Genomic DNA, 21,702 nt, shown 5'->3' with positions numbered 1-21,702 from the left:
CACCTCTCTCTCTTTATGGATATAAAGAAACAGCCACGGGACCAGAGTTACTTTAAGCACAGCTTTGCTCTCAGGTTTCGCCTTTATGACGACTCACACGCCAAGTAGCTGCAGCTGTACTTTTTGACTTGTGCACTATAACATAATATTGTGACAAAACCACAGAGACTTGGACCACTGACGCAGCATATTCAACTAATGATATCTGGCTAATTTCCAGACCACAGCAGACTTCCTGAAACAGGAAAGGATCAATTTTATCAGATGGGTAGCTTTTTAATCTGCAAGCAATGTTGACCACTCAAAATTCATGCAGAATTAAGTGTATATAATACAGGTTATATTGAGAAATATCCTGTACTCCCTTAGATGATAATATAATTTGCTCTGTTTGGGGATGCAAATGTTTTTACTTTATAAAACTTTTTTTTTTTTCATTTTTCCAACATTTTTTCTTTATTCTTTTATCACAATATTTCTTAATTTCCTCTTCTCGCTGCTCTAATCCTAAAGCTAAAAACATAAAAACATCTAAAAGTTGAATGCACAAAGAAAAGAAGAACAAGCCTCCACCGAAGTACATCGTATTCCACTTATTTCAGTTGTTTCCATCCATTTATCACCTCGCCCTTTTATCCCATCTGCTCTAAGTTATTCTCCATGTTTGTGTTGAAAAGAAATATTTGTCTAATGAGGAGGATATGCTCACCACAATTGGTTTTACACATTGTAGTTCGGCCTGCATGTCCAATTCTGCCTTTAAATTGCATTCTTTTAATCACATTTGACTTCTGGTCCACATCACAAAGCTGTACCAAAACATGTTTAAATGATCTAATGATCCTACATCATTGTTACAAAGTCTGCACATTGAAGACTGTTCAAGATCCTGTATATTTAGAAATATACATATAAATATTTAGAAAATTGTTTTATAGCTAGAATTCTATACAAAAAATTATATTGAAAACAAAAAATATGAGTAACTTGCTGATGTGGAGTGTTATGTTGGTTGGTTTGTATGAGACTGTGAACTGATATCACTGTTTATGTGGTATCAGCCGCCTATCCACCACTAAGTGGCAAAGCAAACTCACATTTTTCAGATACACATCAGCTAGTTCGTTTTTCATTTTCCAGCCTGACAACATTTCCTCCGGTTTGTTTGTTGTTATGATTTCCCTCTGCAGCTTACAGACTGGCTCTGTGGCACTTGGCTAGAACAGTTACTTCCTCCAAAAAACACCAGACTCAAGAAAGCCACTGACTGAATAAAAGAGCAGGGACCAAACCATTGAAATATTGATGCAGGTTGAGGAGTGAAATGGAAGCAGGGTATTTATCTATATTCTGGCATTATGAGTGTTTGGAACGTATTGCGTCTCATGGACAGACAGGGGAGACGTGAATTACGCTGCAGGACTGGTTTGAGAGGTTGAGACATTTTTGTTTTTTAATTTTCCACGATAAACTGTCACTGTTGAAATCCATTGTAAAGGAGAAAATCCAAGCTTACCACAAAGGAGAAAACTAGAAAATTTTCACAGTTTTCAAAAGATAATGAGATTTTGGCAAGGCCATCATATGAGACACATAACAATGTGGCACTGTTTTCTTGAGGAGTGCCATAACATCGTGTGCTCCAGATGCGAGGGTCATCCAGCACACATTGTGTGCTGTCACATCCTGACAATGACGGATTACCTTGTGTGTGTGAACATATGGCCAGGGCAGAGAAATTACAGCCTACCTACATTAGTGAAAAGTTCTGGTGTACTTCCAGCAAACATATTGCATTCCCCATGTGTGCCAAGGTAATCTTTATTCATTATTCTATTACTCTGTTTACAGGTTCAATAGTTTTTCATACAGGTGTTTTTATTTTCATTTAAGGGTCATGTCTAGATGGTAACCCTAGATTTGCGAAACTCTTGCGAGCCGCTTCAAAATATTCTTGTCGCACTGTTTTATGGTGAGACAACACTGTGGTTCAAGTCTGGTTAGCTTTAGGCCCAAAAACCACTTGGTTAGGTTTAGGGAATGATCATGAGAGGCTTTTGACTTGCAGGGAGCAATTTTACATATTTACATGACCATGTTTAACATCTGACATTATGACAATATGAAAATAACAGAAAATCACAAAAAGCATGATATGTCCCTTTTGCCTGTACATGATGGCTACCCCACATTTCCTGCTTTCCTTTGAAGTGTTAATCTGCTCGCTTCTTGATATATTTTTTAAAACCTACAGGTACAAAGTAAGCAGGCAAAAATGTGAGCACTGTGGCATGCGTTGTAGTTGCTCGTCTATGCATGGTAAAAAGCGCATCACAAGCCTTGATAAAAGCTTTGAAACCTTGACCAGAGTGGGACTCTGCCCCGCTTTACTGAACTGGTAATTGCATTGGAGCTGATAATGTTCTTTAATTTTATTGACAGTTAAATGACATTTATGTAGCGGACCACTGGAGTTTCTTAAAAGAGAGTGAAACTTAACTTTATTTGGTACTTAGCTGATGTAATGTAATTCTGGGATTAGCGGTGACTTTCACAGTGCTTGTAACAGTCACGAACATAGATTAACCTGTGACAGCAGCCTCATACAGATGAGTCAAAAGCAGGGTGAACACATGTTACTGTTAAGTACAGCACGCCATATGACAATTTCCTGTATAAAAGGTTTTGTAACTTGATTCTGAAAGTAATCTAAGAAATTCAATTAAATGCAGACAATGTGTAGATTTAAGCTAGCATTGCCATGTGCTGTCACCTTTTTCATACCCTGCTTCTTAAACACATCACATGTACAACACGCAGATCTGCTGACAGGTGTTAATTTTCCAAGAATAAACAGGTTTGTAGTATGTGTTAAGTGTAGATCCACCCCTAAATTATGTCAACCAAACAACAAATAACTCAACATCTTTAGTCCACTCACTCAGCTAGTAGCATGGCAGTGATTTCTCATCACTTCACCATCTGCTACTGAAATGTGTAAAATGTTGGCAGCTGCACTGATGAGCCACAGTTTGTGATACTGCAGCATGCTGCTACCAGTTTCTGTGATTGTGATGCACGCTGGCATTTAGTATTTGGAGATAAAACATAAAACAGATAACATAAAGATAGAACTCTATGGTGGCTTTGAATTGTGAATGCAAGAATCCTTCTTGCAGGGGTCTGCTGGTCTGGAGTGAAACCCACATGAGGCTCATAACAGTGTTAAATTACCTCAATGTTCTGGTTTCCCTCTTGCAAACATATTGCATTCCGCTTCCCAAGTAAGGTTCAGTCATGTCCTGTCAATTTAAGCACAGCAAAATCCGGGGGGCCCCTCGCCCAGAGTGGAGGAAGGGCTCTTCAAAAACAAGTTAGACTTGCCTGCCTCAGCAATCCATAAACAGCAAAACCAGCAAAGCTGTGCTGCTGTACATTTAAATATTGCTTACTTTGAATACCTTTTTACATTTAATTTACATTTAAATTGAATTACATTGTTATTAAATCATCAATTATGCAGCCATATTTTAAATTAATAATAAAGAGATATTTTATATTGTCACCTAAAATAACTACAAGGAACTTTTAACTGGTTGTGAAACACTCTCATGACAACTCTGATGTCTCGATATGACCTACATAAGCAAACGAGACCATCAGAAAGAAGATTGGCTATTTCTATATAGTTAATCTAAATGCCTGCCAACGGATCAGATTCCCAGCGAAATCCGACGAAATGATTTACGGCACACAGAGTGGAAGAGCCTATGTTTACATTACATGTAGCATTGTAGCATGAGAGAGTATAAAAAGTTACTAGGACAAAGGGAGGAGATTACTCTTTGTTTGATAATGTAAAAAGTAAAGTTAGATTTGTTGTTGGCTTCCCGACTCATTTTAAACAAGTGAGTGATGTGTGAGCATGAGTGAGAGAGAAAGAGCAGTGGTGGTCGAGCGAACTAGAGAGTGAACAACAGTGTGGTGAGAACAAAGATCTGAATCTGAGAAATAAAACATTATTTCCTCATTGTTTCACAGCGGTTATGTTCTAAAGTACATACTATTATCTACATAAACACACCTCCGCACAACCCTGCGGGAAGCCATTTTTTCCCAGAACGGTGAAGTCATGACCCACCCTACTCTGTCTCTGACTGGCTAGTACTCATTGCCTTCATTGGTTAGGTTGGTTAGGTTTAGGCATGAGGGGTGAGACTGGTTAGGGTTAGGGTACGAATATCAAGGTAAGCCAAACAGAGGCAGTGTAGGGCGGGTCATGACTTCGCCATCCTAGAAAAAAAAAAATTGCCTGCAGGAAGGTGCTGCATTGCCGGATTTGGTGGTGAATGCAGCCTTACATGTAACCTAGATGTATGAATATTAAAACAAAGTTTACTTTGCTTCACCATTGTCATATTACAATTATTAATCTTACATTGCCACAAACAGATACATTACCTCATCCCTATACATCCTGCAAACAGCTATGCTTCAAAAACCGTTTATTATGACAAAAGGACACTGAAACGACAAAACAGTGTACGGTAAGAACCTTTTCTTGTAAAGCACTTTGAGCTGCATTTTATGTTATGAAAGGTTCTGTATAAATAAAGTTTATTATAGTTATTATTATTATTATTATTATTATTATTATTATTATTATTATTATTATTATTATTATCAAATAGCACACTGACTCACATTTAGTATTTGAATAGACTACGGAGCTTTCAGCATGTAAATGCTGAAAGATGCTTTTATAGACAGATTCTTTCGGAATGATAAGTCCTTGAACATAACTTACACGTGTCTTTGGCCTTGTTGTCTCTTCTTCAGTCACCTTGTAGCCAATTTATTTTTAAAAATAAAAAAAAAATAAAAAACATACCAAAAGAAAACAAACAGGGATCAGGAGCTAAAATATTCATGGCAAATAATGGCTCTGGTTAAAAGCAATAATATCTTCTGTAAAAAAAAAAAGTTCTGTAAAAACTGATTTTAATATGTCAAGGGAGAGTAAAGATTCCACCTTAAGTATGACTTGCAGCTCATCCAAGCTTGCGCGGCATGAAAGGAAAAGGCAGATTTACTCAGCTCTATTTGAGTGGTTGGGACGATGACGAGAATTTTCTCTGATGATCTAGTGTTACAGCTACTGGAGTAATATTTCAATAAACTGGATATGTACTGCAGTAGTTTACTTAGTAAAGCTTTTGCAATAAAAATTAACATATGGGTTTTTCTCCTTAAACACAGTGAAGTCCATTGAACTATTTAATATAAGTTACAATGATGTGTATGTACACTTGCACCAGTTACAAACCGCAAGGCAGCATGATTGACTACATCCAGTTTTTGTGAAAGAGCTGAAGATGCATGCATGTAAATTACATTACCACAGTGCAATACTGACAAAAAGGTACTTTGGACTTATCTTTTTCTAGCGGTAAAAGGAAAAAAAATTTTAAAATGACAATAAAAACCTTACTTGGTATAAGTTTTTTTTAGGAGGCTAGACATATACACCAAAGGTCAACTTGTCATCAAGCCAGATGCCAAGGTATTAACAAGAAGTAAGCCTCTCTAGATGAATGCTATCTAGTGTTAAGATCATACAATCAGTGGGTCATTAAAGGGGAACTCGTAAAGATCATAAATTTGGTCTTTTTTCAATATGCCCAGCTTTTGTTGAAAGCAGATACAAGGGCCAACAAGGCCGTTTCAGACCAGATGCACACCTCTTATGGAGTGGAGCTATTTCACTTCCACACGTTTTAAAGTGTACACACACACAAAATGAAACAAAGATGCTTTGATCCTACTCAACAAGTAGTGATGTGCACTGTATGGAAGAAGTCACAAATGTAAACTGTCACACTACTGAAAACAAGGCTTGTTGAATTTAAATTGCCTGTTAAATTTCTTTCCCAGTGTTTATCTCAGTGAAATAGTGTTTGACATTTTAACTGCATTTTATTTATTTTAACAGTTTACAGTTTGCCTCATTCCCATGATTTTGTGATAATTTACAACAGTTTTACAATGGTTTCATGAAACTAGCAATAAAAATGCCATTTTGGTATTTTCTATTGCTCGTGCTATGATTTGGCAACATGTTTGATGAGTAGGAATTCAATAAGTGTATGTGGTTTTTTCTGTGTGCAGAACAATACCATTTTATGGAAATCTGGAGCCACAAAAATGTGTCCAAATGGCATGGTGAAGGCTTCAGCACGCCCCAGGGCATCAAAGGCTTGGATGTGCTTTGACAACAGATCCATGTTACAAAAAATGATGGGTAAGTCACTGTCTTGACTCCTGACTGTCAACTAAATTTTGCTTATGTCACATCTAAACTGAAACTTTAGTTGGTTCTGATTGATGAATGTACATGTGTCGTGAAAAAATGCACATCCACTTGCTTCACAAAATCTTTAACCGCATATGAGACATATCATGTTCTGAGTATCTTGGCAAGGTTGTTCCAAAATGTAGATGAAAAACAAATGTTAATGGCCCTTTTGACATCAGGACTCCTACATACTGGAATGTCTGACCTGGGGAGTTTAGACTACCTAACTGCTATCATCTTAATGTTATAAACCTGTGAAACATATATGGAATGGCTTTTTTGTTGATTGTCTTCACTTTTACACAGCATGTGATGTCTGTGTACTAGTCTCTGCTTTTATCTTATAGTCTACTTATAAAATAGAGCATACATTTAATTCTATTTGTTGGTTATTCTTCACATTGTTATACTCACAGTCCTGCTGCGCTTTTGTGCTGGCAAAGCACTCACTGAAGAGGCAGTGCATGGTGTGGCAGAAGTTGTCCAGAAGAAATTTCGGAGTAGCAAATCGCCAGCTGGACTCTGGCACTCTGTCAGGCTCTTCTGTCAAATGATCCCAAATGTCCTGGATAGTCTCTGGAAGCTCCTGCTGGAACACCTGGACACACACACACACACACACACACAAACATCAAAAGACATTCACAGTGAGAATTTCAACACTGGATATTTATGGCTCTTAGGTCAAAATACTCAAGACATATGACCTGATGAAAAAAGCACAAAAGCTTCCCTGTGCTGTGAAAAAAACAGGATTGGTCACCCATCAATCCCTTTTTTTTTCCAAAATAAAAGAAAAAATCGAGCAGATGCTTTCAATACATAAGCGTGTACATAAATAACCAGGCTGAACTTGTGACTCTTGCAACCTCTATCCAGGCTATAGTCTGTCTATGGGTCAATGCCTTACATCAGCTCATATTCAGGGTCTCCATAAAGTTTACAAAACATTGTCTATGTAGTTGTTGTTATTCAGGTTTATTTGCTTTCTCTTTTTGGTTACATAATCACTTGGCAACAATATTTGTGCACCCACCAGCACTGGACCAACCCCTTTCCCAACATTACTGTGGGCATTGTAACCATAACAAAGTCGACTTTCTATTATCTTAACATGATTCCAATTCCCTGGTTCAGCCATTCTCACCAAACTGTGGCCTGTGGCCCACTTGATGGCGCTCTAGGGCCCACCAGTGGGAGGAAGAGGTCTTGCCAAATGGTTTGATTTTTTTTTTTTTAATTTACAAAGCTAATTATTGTATCTAAATGTGCTCAAGAATTCACATGAATAAAAAACATCAAATTAAAATGCATAATTTCAATGCAATGACCAGTTACATTTCTCCATGCCAATCGACAGATCATCAGGTAGAGACAAACGCGTTTTGCCACTGTTAGCTAGCTAACATTCCCTCTGATGCACTGACACAAAATGGATCGGTTTCTGAAACGAAAAAGTGATGCAGGAGACAACCCCGTGCCAGTTAAAGCTCCTAAGCATGTGGTGAGGAAATATGACCATGAATACATTAAATTTGGATTCATAATGGCAGGCAGTGATGCTGTGCCGAAAGCACAGTGTATTGAATGTAGTGAAATCCTGTCAAATGAGGCACTAAAACCATCAAAGCTCCAGAGACACTTAAACACAAAGCATCCGAGATGTGTTGGGAAGCCAAAAGAATATTTCCTAAGGAAAACGGACAGGCTTCAGGCACAACAGAAAGTCATCATAACATTAACAACTCAGGCAAAAGACACTTTGAGAGCTACCTATATGGTTGCTGCTCATGTAGCCCGTAGCAAGAAACTCTACGATTGCAGAGGAACTTATTTTTCCTAGCACTGTGGATATGTGCCAAGAGTTACTGGGGAAGGCAGCTGCAATCAAAATTCAGTCAATAGAACCAATCACAATGTTTGTTTACAGTGACTTCTAGGTAGAAAACATCTGCGTCACATACATACAACTTAATGGCACAGAGCACACAGGGGTGAGGAAGAACTGCGGTATACTCTCAACTGAAGAGAAAATGGTTAAGTCTTGTTGCGTATAGTGGAAGAAAGTTCAGGTTTTTCAGATTTCCGTCTGCGAGGAGCAAACATGCTCAAAGACAGCTCTAGATTCAGCATCTGAAAAGGGACAGGCCAACTGCTTGTGTCAGTCGAAAAGACGAGGACCTTACAGTGTCTGGAGTTGGGAAACCCTGGAAGCCTGGTCTTCATGACTGAATTTGTGGGAAGAATTTCATGGCAAGTGTGTTTGATGATGGTGGTAGAGAGTGCTGTCTAACACGTCAGTCCAAAACCTCTCATAGGTGTGCAACTGGGTTGAGATCTGGTGACTTTGAAGGCCATAGCATATGATTCACATCATTTTCATATTCATCAAACCATTCAGTGAACCCTCGTGCCCTGTGAATTGGGGCATTGTCATCCTGGAAGAGACCACTCCCATCAGGATAGAAATGTTTCATCATCGGATAAAAGTGATGACTCAGAACAACTTTGTATTGATTTGCAGTGACCCTTCCCTCTAAGTGGACAAGTGGACCCAAACCATGCCAGCAAAATGCCCCTAAAGCATAACAGAGCCACCAGATCCCCTCACTGTAGGGGTCAAGCATTCAGACCTGACACGGTTTTTCCTTGAATTTGTCACCCGTTTGTATATTGCTGCAACCTCAAAATGTGATGTTGATTAACTGGAGTACTTATGAAGGAGAAAAACTTGGATTTTCTGGTAAACAACTTGATTTTTTGGGTAAACACTTTATTCATAGATGTAAATATTCATAACACTTTATTCATAGATGTATATATTTAAAAGTTAAGCCCCATATCAACGGATGGAACGAATGAACTCAAGCTATTGCATATATATATGCAAAATCTCTTCAGTGGATGACAGACAGAAATGCCTTGAAACTTTTTTCTTTATTGGACTTGTTTATGCTGCTTGAATAAGACCCTCACTCTTAGTTTACTGAAAAAAACCTTTCAGGCACCACCAGTGATAGTGATAGTGATATTCAGGAACATTTCCATCTTGCACCTTTTCACACATGCCAAGGTAATGCCAGAATAGATGGGGCAAGGGACAGTCCAGCAGATGGTGGTAACGCAACGCTTATGGATACCAACCGCCATAAAACTCAACTCAAGAAGAAGAAGATGGAGCAAGGCTGGATGTATGTGTAATTGACATAAGATGTCTCTTATTATTTTCAGGAACATGGCGGGTGAGGAGCTGTTTTTGTCGGGTGCCAATGTTCTTGTAATGTATTTAATATTCAACAAGTTTGCGAGACATATCACCCGCAAAAGCATTGGCAAGGCAACCGTAAACATGTCACAGATTCAAATACGTCATCAGCGGAGACTTGTGATTGGTTCGTTTGCTGTTTCTTACACAGGGAAAGTCTAGCAACAGAGCAGATTTTCACCAGAACTGCATAAAGTCGTGAACGTGGCTGTGAAGACACTAAGACTCAGCTCAAGGTGTTCTGCTGCTCCGTGTGAAAGACTTGATGCAGATCATTTGCAGCTCTTGTTCCACAGTGAAGTAAGATGGCTTTCAAGGGGATGTGCGTTTAATCACTTTTTTAAAGTGAGAAAAGATGTGCACACATTTCTGGAGGAGCAGCACTCCCCTCTTGCTGAGAATTACACTGATGGTAACTTTTGTGCAAAACAGGCAAAACTTATCAGATATATATTTGACCAGTTAAATCAGCTCAATATATCAATGCAAGGCAGAAACAGCAGAGTGTAGTGGAGGGACAATTGACATGTTTTCACTCTTGAGTGATACTTTGGAAGCCTCTCCTCAAGTCAACTTCTCCAGGGCTATAACCCAACATTTGACTCGTACAACTCATGACATGGACACCTTTGGATTTCGGACGCTTTCTCTGTGGATACTGCTTCAGAAGACATGGCTCTGTCCACTGTGTTGGAAATGTTGAAGAAAATCTCTCAAGTCCTCGTTCAAAGTTTGCTGTGATGGAAGTGGTTTAATAGCATTACGGAAATGCGGTGAGCTTACTGACACAGAGCTGGTCTGAGGCAGTAGACTGACCCAGAGCAGAAGAAATGGAAACACTTTATACTGTAAGATCAAAGCAGTGATCAACAAATAGTAAACAAAAGGTTGGAAGGGAGGGCATTTGCATTCAGACCTTACAGTGTGACACAGTGAAGATCAAGGGTCAACATAGTAAGGGGGTGGGGGGAAAGGAAGAGGCTCCTAGACAGATGAAATCAAGGGGCAGGAACAGGAGGGGGTGCTGCATTTTGACAGGATCAAAAAGGTCAAATTAGCAGGGGTCAAAGACAGGAAAGACACACAGTTGGCATCTTGTTGATCAAGGAGTTGTTCCCAGATGTTACTTGATAATCAAGTCTCTACCCAAATGTGTATTTTCTTCTTAAGAAAATAAAATGACGGAACTATCAGCAGACAGCAGCCTGAAGCTTCAGCTCACACATGTTGACCTTGCTTCATTCTGGATGCTGGCTGCCAGTCAATATCCCTCCTTGTCAAAACAGGCAATCAAATTTATGTTGCCTTTCTCCACCACTTATTTATGTGAGTCAGGATTTTCCCTTTTGACTGTCATAATATCAAAGCCAATAAACAAATTGAAAGCAACTTTGAATACTACTCTGCATGTCAGCCTCTCACCCATCCCACCACGACTTGATCTCATTATTTCCCAGAAGCAACCAGAAGTATCTCACTGAAGGTAAGCAAAGTATTTATTTTGGTTATTACAGCTGACAGTGGCATAACACATATTTACATCCCAGTTTTTTTCTCATTTATTTCAGAACGTGGTCCTTTGAAGATTTTTAACAATCAGAAGTGGGCTTTAAGTAACAAAAGGTTGAGAACCCCTGCCCTAATTGACAAAAGCTTCCCCCAAAAGCTTCAGTAATTGGACTTGAAGGGAAACAAACTAGATATGCATCAAAATGAAGGTATCTGATCTGTCTGTGATCAGTGCAGACTTACTGTGCTTCAACACAAGGCATAGGGTATTGTGTTGAAGATGCCTGATAGAGCGACTGTATGTAAATCAGTGGTGTAGGCAGAAATTGTATTTTGGGTGGCCCAGTACAAAAGTGGATGGGCCATCTTTTCCAAGAAAAAAAGTACTTATAAAAACGTATGAGTAGATAAAAGGACATACATAGACAAACTGAAAAAACAGAGACAATTTTACTTCCCTGCATTCTGCATTAGAAAGGCAATAACAGCAAAACACCGCCTATACAACATGCTGAACCAACAGAGCTCAGTCTATAAAGGCTGTACACAACAATACAGACAAAAACTTGTCTGTTACATGCTATTCAGGCTAAAATATATTTGCACCCACAGAACCAGCAGCATATTGACTCTACAGCGCATTAATTAACCATATTATTGCACAAATGGCAACTAAACATAAACCCAAACAGCAGAGAAGATGTTGACATACTGCATGGCATAGCATACATCATACAGAAATCGCACATGTAACATATCCCTCGTGCATTCATTACAGCCATTGTTGCTTCAGTGCCATGGTACCACGCAACTCATTTAAAATAAACAATGTAGCCTATTAGCAGTAGGCCTATACGGCTAATACACAACACATCATTACTTAACATGAAATTCCTTCACAGGCATATATGAATCAGTGAAAAATGAGTAACAACAGGCCTACCTTTGTTGTTCTCATGGCCTACAAAACAATGCGCAAACGCCTGGGTTTAGCATTGAATACAGAGATGATCTCATCATAGTCCAAAGAGTCACAGAGTTCCTTTTCAAAGGACAAGAGGGCCAAGTTGTTGAGACGGACAGTACTTATGGATGATCTGAGGTCCGTTTTAATCCGACCTGCAGTGGAGAACGGTCTTTCAACACTACAAGTCATGGGAAGTATGATGATGACTCAAAGTAGCTGGTTGAGTGTTGGAAAAATGTCAGGAGCACAAATGTCCAATACTTCCATGAGGGATGGAAATTCCAGTCCCCATGCAGTTGCTCAAATGTTAATTCAGTATCCTCAACCAAGATGTGATGGTAATCACATGGAGTCCACGGAGACTCCTTCTGTGCAAATGTCTTAGACTGTGGGAGAAAAGTTCCTGCTGCTCTCATTTTTCCATACTGATCCTCCTGGAACCATTTGTCCAGCCCTGTTAGCTGTCTTTCAAGGATATCGTTCCAGATGTGTCTTAAGTCATCATCATTTCTCATACTTGTTTTTTTCCCCAAAGTAGTTGTGACCACATATCCTGCAGGCCTCGCTGGCAGTCATATCCCTCTGCCCCAGCAGTGATGTCCCAGCTCATGATTTAATTTTTCTGCATCAGCTCCTCTGTTAGCTTGAACACTTGTTCGAAATCACACTCTGAATTGTCTCTAAATTGAGCAAAGCTCTCTTTTAGTCCCTCAGTTAGGTCGATGGACTCAGAGACTGACAATGTTGGGCTAAAACCCGTGTGGCAAAATCGCTCGTCTGAAATAATTTCCCAAATGTGACGAGTAAACATATGAATTTTTTTGTTTGTATTTGTTGGAGCAGGGACTGTGCCTCAACCTTCAATTGACCACTGCTTTCAGCACACTCTGCAAGTACTTCTAATATTACGTTGAGTAATGTCAGTATTTTGTAGCTCCAGCACGCATCTATGGATCGTAGTGCTGGGCAGTATGACCAACAATTTGTATCATGGTATTTTTTAAGATTCAGATGTTTCACAGTATATCATGATGTTTTTTTTTGTTTGTTTTTGCGAATGACTGGGCCTTTATACAGGTTTATAGTGACTTATTCTACTGTCAGGAGTACATAGAGTTTACATGAATCATTTCAAAAGTTTGTTTCTGAGTTTGACTGAAAGTAAACACAGGAACTAGCTGCCTGTAGTAGCATTATGGCATTATGACATTAAGGAAACTAAAAAAAACCTAAGTGCAATGACAGATTATCCCATGGACTACTATGAAGATGATTGTGAGTCATTTCACTTTGAATGACCAATTTGAGAGAGGAGCTTAAACAACTGAAAGAGGAAAAACTAAGAATGGAGGCAGGAAGGCAACAGGACCATCAGGAAAGTCAACATACAGTAATGGTTACCTCAGAAACTGCTGGTGTTCCTGTGGTCACTGCTCTCCTGAAGATTGAAGAGGAAAACTTTTTCTGCAGAGTCAGACCTGTTGCTGCCAGATTCAGAGTATCTAGAAGTATCCCGAGGAAACTATAAAAGTGTCCATGGATGAGAATAATCCCAGTTGTGTAACTGCTACACATTGATTTACAGCGTTTATCAACATTGTCGTCCTGGAGACTTGGGACCTCCACAAAATCAACTGGAAGAAAAGAGCAAGGCTGGCTGGACCAAATGTTCAGTTTCACAAGGTCAGAAAAATGCTAAAAGTTGCTAATTAACATTGTGATGTCATTGCATGATGTCATTACGTGATGATGAAAAACTGCATCGTAGAATACACAGTGACAGAGTGTGTGACAGAGAAAATCATTTTCTGTGTCATTTAGAGGGAAAATGCATGCATTTTAGCATTTGAGTCACCATCAGAAGTTGTTAAAAGGTTCCAATTAATTTTTAAAAGTAGCTAGGTGCTTTTTGAAAAAATAAATTTGCCAGGGTAGTCTGAAAAGTTGCTAAATCTAGCAACAAAATTGCTTAGTTGGCATCAGTGCCAGGATGTAGTTCCCTATGCAGTTAGCCATAATGCTGCTACGGGCAGCTAGTACCTGTGTTTCTTTCGTTCAGACTCACAAACAAACTTTTGAGGTGATTTATGTAAAAATCATGTTTATTTCTAAAGCAGGAGGAGACTGAGGGAGGTTGCCCTGATAACCATCATTATATGCGAGGCCTCATTTGCCCAAATTTCAATCTTAATTCCAGATCTCAATAACAGAGCTACCTGGCTAGCTAGAGAGCTGTACCCAGCATGGCATTCGGAAGTGTAATTTTGTAAATTAAGAATTATTTGTGTATAAAGTGTTATACACAGAGTTAGTTGTTGGTCGTTAATTGTTGCTTTAAAAGGTTATATCCGTTAGTAAGAAGGTTACACAGTTAATAGGGGTTCCCTCTCAATATACTCTACACAGCTTGCCCTTGCCTCTGTGCAGCAATTATATATTTTGCTGCCTAGTGAAGAGTTGCAGCAATTCTATCAGCTATGCACCGGTAGTATATGAAAAATTCATATTGTATGGGAAATTAAAACCAGTATACTGATTCATCCAGTATACCAGCACTAATGGATTGCTGAAGTTCCAAGTATGGGCGTCCTGGATGGAGCTCTTTCTGCGCTTCTACAAACCTTGTGTGTCTGCTGCTGCCTGTCATGAAACTGTGTATATTGTTCAGTTTCTCAGAGAATGTGCTAACGTGTGCAGATACCTTTGATGCTACTTTTAAGTACCAAATTCAATCTGTGAGAATTACAGTGGACATATATGGCTTGAGGAAAAGTTTGTTTTAGAATCACATGCACTCCTCCCCAGTTTCCTTACATAACAGAGGGCTCATCAAAACTGAAGCCAACGCACAAAAATAGATCAAGTTGCAGCGGTTCAATCACCAGTAATATCTTCTCTTGCGCTCATGTCACTTGTGTCATTGAACCCGATTTTCCCTGCGTGAACATACCTCACACAAACAGCTATGAGTTCACGTTTTGACTCGCCCTTATATTCATCTGCCATAAGGGCATAATAGGTGCCTGGTGTTTCACGGACTTCTGCTTTGATCTTGCACAACAGCAAGGAGGCTGCTGACTCCAGCAGCTCATTTTGAACATCTGGGCTCATCAAAGTTCCATTTCTGGGCAGCTGCTCTAGACAATTTTGGATCTGTGGATCATATTTACACATGAACTTGAACAGTTCTATAAAGTTTCCTTTATTGAGAGCATCTGCATTTTCCCTTTGTCCATGTAGGGGGATGTCCTGCTTGGCACAAAACAGTAAAACATCCAAAATATCCTTTTAGATGGTACCGATTCTTCTCGATAAATGAATAGTCCATGGCATCACACTTCATTTGATTTAACACATTTTCCCGGCCTGCAGTTTAGTTGGCCCTGTAGCTTTGAAACTGGTCCAGTGAAACGGAGTGGGGCTTGCATGTCTGGTGTTTTTCACATGCCTGACGTAGGTGCTTCCAGTCCACAAGCCTCTTTCTCGCAAATGGGCTGCCAGCCCGGCTGGGGAAATGTCTGCACATTTTACAGAAAAGTGTGTCCTTATTATCTCTTCCAGGCATAAGCCTGGAGGGAATCATGAGTTTGGTCATGTGTATGTCTGTGTGTATCTGTCTGCAGCTAATATTGCATACTACTGGACCCATCATCCTTTTTTGTGCACATGTATGACTGTATGCTCAAGGACCTCTTGTCGATGCAGTGGTTCACAACTTTTGAAAAACCTATTTTATAATGCCATTGACTGCCGACTTTTCTCCCCGCAAGTGATCAACAACTGCTTCAGTTTGGAATCTTGTTTCCACTAGGGGCAACCGATCGTGCCATGTTGCCACGTTAGATCAACTAGTGCCAAATTTTGGTTGAGAGTGGGTTGTGTTGTGAATTCAAATAAATATTAAATATTGATAAACTTTCTTATGAGTCTGTCGTAAAGCTTAGACTTACGTCTTTTCAGCAGTCCTCGCCATTTTACGATATGTGTTACAACATAGCAAGAGGCATTTCTGGCAATCAGCTAGGCTTAGTTTGTTGCAGGCCACATTTTGGCCTTTGTCGTGGCTCAAAACCTGACATCCATAGAAAAGTTTGGTTTCATCTTGAACCGGAGCATCTGCAGATTAATTCCATGTTAAGATCCACTGAAATTGGGCATGATACAAGATGAATACATCCCCATTTTTGTCATCTTGATCGCCATCTTGACCGTACACACCTGGAGATCTGCACTCTACTGAGTGCACTCTTCTAGTTTACACTGTATTCCAACCAAGAAAACTGTCCATACCACTTTGATGAGAAGCACCTTGATTGTCCATTCTTGGAAGTGCAGGGAAATACTTTCAAATTTGGCTATGAAGGTGGTTCATCAATTGCAGATAAACCTAAACATTCTTGTGGGCTAATGAGTCTGAAGAGCTGGGGTGGGTGGACTTGGTGGATGAGGTGGTGCCATGTCTTCTTCCTCAACTCTTGCTTTTTTTTTTAAATGACACAGTAAAGAACTTTGTTTAGCCATTGTTTTGGCAGTAACATTACATCAACTGAAGCCCAGTGAGTAATGTGGGTGGGCCAGTGCTGCCCAAGCCCATTACTGGCTACACGCCTGATGTAAACGTATGCAAATTGTCCATGCCTGGCATTTAAAGACTTGTTTAAAAAAAATTCTTTAAATCGCTGCTAACACTGGTCCAAACATGGTTTAACATTGAGGACTCATATTCAGACTGAATAAATTGGGCTTGAGTTTCTCCCACACAGTTGACTTCTTGGTAAAATATCAGCATTGATGAGACACCATCAGAGCAAAACTAAATTTAGCAGACCGTTGCAGTACTCATTACCATGCACAAAATCCCTCATACACTACTCACTGAATGATCAGTGTGTGTACTAAATCCACATTCACTGAATTCTAGTTGAATCATAAATAGAAGCTGCATTTAATTTTCCAACGATAAAGTCATTCATTCTCAATATTGAAAAATAGGATCAATGTGACATCCCTCTCCTGCCATATATCCTCTGACCCTTACATTCTGAGGGAAATTCACTTACTCATTGAATTGCTTCATGTGAGGAGGCACTGAATACAGATTTGGTACAGATACATGAACTCTGCCTTACCTCAGCGGGATGCGACTGTACAAAGACTCCCTCTGCATCCCTGAAGCGCCTTTCCAACTCAGCAGTGTACGGTCGTGAAGGATGTCTCTCTGGCATAACCCGGATGATCTGTAATTTCAATTTGTCTTTAGTTTATGTTAACACTGGGGATGCTCTGATAAATTCAAAGACAGCAAACAACAAGTTCAACTATCTTCTCAGTTCAGACTGTTGACTCATTTGTACAAAAACAAAACTAAATATGTTGTAGAAAATATCAATTAAATGTAGGTTTGAAATTCAAAATATATATTTGAACAAACCTTTTTTTTTTTTTTTTAAAGAAAGTAGTAGTGTTTGCAAGTTGTACAGTATTGACTTTTGTGTAATTACCAACAATAGCCATGTCTGTTCTGTGCATGTGGAGGATTTTAAGAAAACACTTGGTTACTGAGGTGTTATAAAGGCAGACTAGGACGTTTGTGGAAAGAGACTGGAAAGTCAAACAGTGGTCACACACGGAAGTGAAGGGTCTTACTTGTAATTAGTCACTTACAGTATGAGACATCTTAGAGGTTTTTGTTTGATTTATTCTGTTGGGATGTGACAAGTAGAAACTTTGCCATCTACCTTTTACCTGTAAAGAATAACCTTCCTCTTACATTTAGATACAAGTAAATAGAACTGGGTAGAGCACAGTTTAACATGCTCATAAAACAAAAGAGGTTGAATCAGTGATTTCCATCTGAAGCTCTTTCACTGCTAAAAGTACAGAAGCAGGTAATTCACTGTTACTCTGTGTTTCTAGAACTTGCACAAAAGCACAAAGCCCCCAGCAGGATCAAGATTTACAACTCGCTCAGCTGTGAGATAACACACTAGGCCCAAGCAGACTCTCACTACTTTGTAAACAGGACTCATTTAAAAAGCTATAAATCAAGCAGCCTGGTTCTATCTGAGCGCCTTTTGATTTATACCACATAGTCAATGGCTGCACACTAGTCATTCTTTGGTTGTTAGCAATTTATGACCTTCAGTCAATTTAAATGACCATTTTATAGCAGCTGTCAAAAGAAACAAAAATTGTCAGTTAATGACAACATATGTTTTGTGTAACACGCAACAATGACACACACAGTATAAACTGAATACTTTTTACTAGCAACAGCATGATCCAATGACCCGCAAGGACAAAATGTCAGTATGTCAACTTCTGTGAGGAGGGTCCATTTTTTCCATCCATTTAAGGCAATTAAATTTGAATGATTAATGACCAATTGATTTGAGTGATTTAATGATTTAATGTCCTGTGGTATGTAACAATCTAATTTCCTATCTCAAAAATTCAAAATGAAGAATGATAAAGTTAAGTGGACATGACTGATGAGAAATAGACAAAAATGCACACCTGCACAGGTATTCAGGATTTGGGGGGGAAAAAGCAACATTAAACCAGTTATGACTAATTATAAATGAAAACGTTTATTCCTGAGGGATGAAAAATCCATTTTTTGACAAATTGCATCTTGATGCAGACTGTGTTCCTACCTTTTTTAACACTCCTTGGTTAACCTGGAACCACAACCTTTGGAGAACCAACTCGTCCAACCCCTCCACGTGTAACCTCTGATGGGTTGAGGAGAGGAGAGATGTAATCAGATTATGTGAATCTGTGACATGAAGAAGGATGTCAAAGAACAAAGGATGACACATTTATTTCAATATTTTACCAGCATGTATGCTACAGTGCATCACCATGTAGCACTAAACCATGTACATGCAGGGAGGGAAGAAACAGAGAGGATGGGGAATATTTAAACTTTGGTGATGCAGGTTCAGGTGTAGTTGGATATGTTTTCATGCAACCAGACCTTTGTTTGACCTCTGATGGCAAACTTGTGAGACTAGTAGAGCATATAAATGCATCATGTGAGGAATCTCCCCCACCATCCCCTTGGACAAGAGAAGGAAGAGAGTCAATAAATCAAGGGACAGCGTCGTGCGACTTTTACCATTCTGTTGATGTTTGACAGTTTAAAGACTTCCTTTTGATGAACTCTGATGGTGTAATTGATGGGGAAGTTGTGCTTCTGCAACACAAATAAAAAGAAAGAGAGAGAAAAATGAGCATATGCTTTTCATAAATCAGAAACCTGTTCATATGTTTGAGTAATTGATTGTGACATTTACTATCAAAACTAGTAAATTTAAACACATTCTTTCAAAATTACACACAAGTTCAGTAACACAAAAACCATAAATATGTCATGTTCTATTTATGATTAAGTCCCCATCTGGGCCCATTAGTATTGATGTTATTTCCCCAGGTTCTATCAAAATTGGATTAGTAAGGGCCTTACTAATCCAATTTTGGATTAGTAAGGGCAGGGCCTGAGTAAGGCCAATTAGAGCAATTTTAAAAAAATACCACTTCATGACAATCTATCATTCAGCAGCATCCAGTATATTGTACATGATGGATAGAGGGACTGCACTGCTCCATATAGACCTGATTTTATTGTTTGGGACAATTACCACCATTCACCAAATTGGCATTTTAAACAGTTTTATTCAGAAAACAGTGTTTTGTTTTTTGGCAAATGGAAAATCTTTATCTCTTGCTGCTGTTACAATTTTTTTTTTGATGTCCTCCTGTTATTGTCTATTTGGCTGGGATCAGTTGAAAGTCATTCTGGGACTGGCAGGAAGTCACTTACTTCTGTAGAAGTGGACAAAGCTGCTAAAAATGACCCCTAGAATACACCAAACAAGTGATGATTTAAAGAATATGATATGTTCCTCTTAGGTTGAACCTTGATGTTTGTCTTTAAGGGTCAGGAGTGTACTGCTCATTTACTTCCACTGCTCTAACCTCCCCAGCTGGGCCAGTCATTAGGACCACTGACCCTCCACCGACAAGGCAACTGTACATGTGTCTCCACATTCACTGTGACATGCTTGCAAACATGCCAAATTTTCTCTCACCATGTACCGTCGCCTGTGGCTGAGGCTGTCGTTGAGTGTCTTCAAGGGGGTGCACATGCTGGCTGGCGTCAGGGCCATCAGAACAGGCACTAGCAGAAGCAGGCCTACAAGGAGTGAGAGAGTATGAGATAACTGCACTTTTTTTTTTTTTTTACAGAGCGTCAAATGCTGAGCATGTCACAGAACTTGAGCAGATAGTATGTGCACACAGTCTACATATAGATCTGTCTTCTTTACAGTCTGTCTTCTATACATAGAGAGAGAGGACTTACTTGTTTGGCTTAACTACTGTATATGGTTTGACTAAATAGGTCAGGGTTGTGCATGTGTAAGCAATACCTGTGTGTACTGTAGATGTTTCTGTGTACAGGCTTGTAGCAAGTTGTAGCAGGTCTGTAAAATCATTTGCAGGCCACTCTGGGGCAAAATGCAATATGTTAAATTTTATTTAACATATTGGTAATATACAGTAGATAGTTGTTTTTCCTTCACATTTATTAACACAAGTAAGAGTTGGCGGACTGTATGATTACAACTAGGGCTGCCACTAACTATTTACTTATTATTTTCATTACCACTTAATCTGCTATTTATTTTCTTAATTAATCTATGAATGTTTGTCTCTAAAATGTCAGTAAATAATGAAAATGAAATAATATATAATTTCTTAGAGCTCATGGGGATGTCTTCAGATGTCTTGTTCTGTCCAAAACACAAGGACATTCAGAAAAGCTTCAAATCCTAAAATTTGAGAAGCTGCAACCAGCAAATATTTGGCATTTCTCCATTAAAAAAGAAAAAACAATTTATGGACAAATTGTCACAGCTGTAGTCTAACCACTAACCTGTGATTACAAATCAATCTGTCTGTGAGGATTCTCAGTCATGCAGGCCATGGTCTACCCAGCAGGGTTAAGTCAAGGGCAGCTGGACTAGTTTCAGATCCTTGAAGACTTCAGTTCTGATCTGAAGAGGTATTTTGGATGAGATTCCAGTTGCCCTGACTCAGCCCTTCAGGATAAACTAATCAATTAAGCAAACAAGTGATATTTTCCACAGTCACATATTTGGAACACAGGCTATTCTACTGGCAATCACACAATGACTTCTGTCATTGGTATGGCTCTTTGCCAGGAGATCCTTCCCTTCTCTTTCTTTTAGCCTTCTTTCTTACAGTCAAATGTCCTCCAGCAGAATCCAATATAAATAGTAAAGAAAAAAATGTGTATGCATTTTTTTACACTTGTGTTATTTAGAGGTGCTAGTAGGCTGACTTTGTCAGCTTTGGACAGGTAGCTGTTTTCAGTCTTTGTACTAAGCTAAGCTAACTGGCTGCTGCTGGTAGCTTCATATTTAGCATCCATATATGAAAGTGGTATCAATCGTCTCATCTAACATCCCAAACGTTTCCCAAAATGTCCAACTATTCCAGTAGTAAAATCTTCATATGCATTAATTTAACTAACTGCATATGTTTACATGCTTTCTTCTTACGCAAATCCTTCACTGTCAA

The 21,702-nt window shown here is 39.1% G+C and overlaps 1 protein-coding gene across 1 annotated transcript in view; it reads right to left on the bottom strand.

Annotated features, from left to right (window-relative positions):
• Positions 1-21,702, bottom strand: part of il34 (interleukin 34) — a 46,235-nt gene that overhangs the window by 5,041 nt on the left and 19,492 nt on the right. The window contains exons 3-7 of the mRNA XM_067588744.1: positions 20,190-20,293; positions 19,217-19,294; positions 18,753-18,830; positions 17,226-17,333; positions 6,770-6,953 (exon numbers count right to left, since the gene is read on the bottom strand). Coding sequence (XP_067444845.1) covers positions 6,770-6,953; positions 17,226-17,333; positions 18,753-18,830; positions 19,217-19,294; positions 20,190-20,293 — 552 coding nt within the window. The remainder of the gene's footprint in view (positions 1-6,769; positions 6,954-17,225; positions 17,334-18,752; positions 18,831-19,216; positions 19,295-20,189; positions 20,294-21,702) is intronic.

Source organism: Thunnus thynnus, chromosome 5 (assembly GCF_963924715.1).
Source record: "Thunnus thynnus chromosome 5, fThuThy2.1, whole genome shotgun sequence".
In the NCBI taxonomy this organism is placed as follows: Eukaryota; Metazoa; Chordata; class Actinopteri; order Scombriformes; family Scombridae; genus Thunnus; species Thunnus thynnus.
The sequence above is the reverse complement of the archived record's forward strand: the minus strand, read 5'-3'. Positions and strand labels throughout refer to the sequence as shown.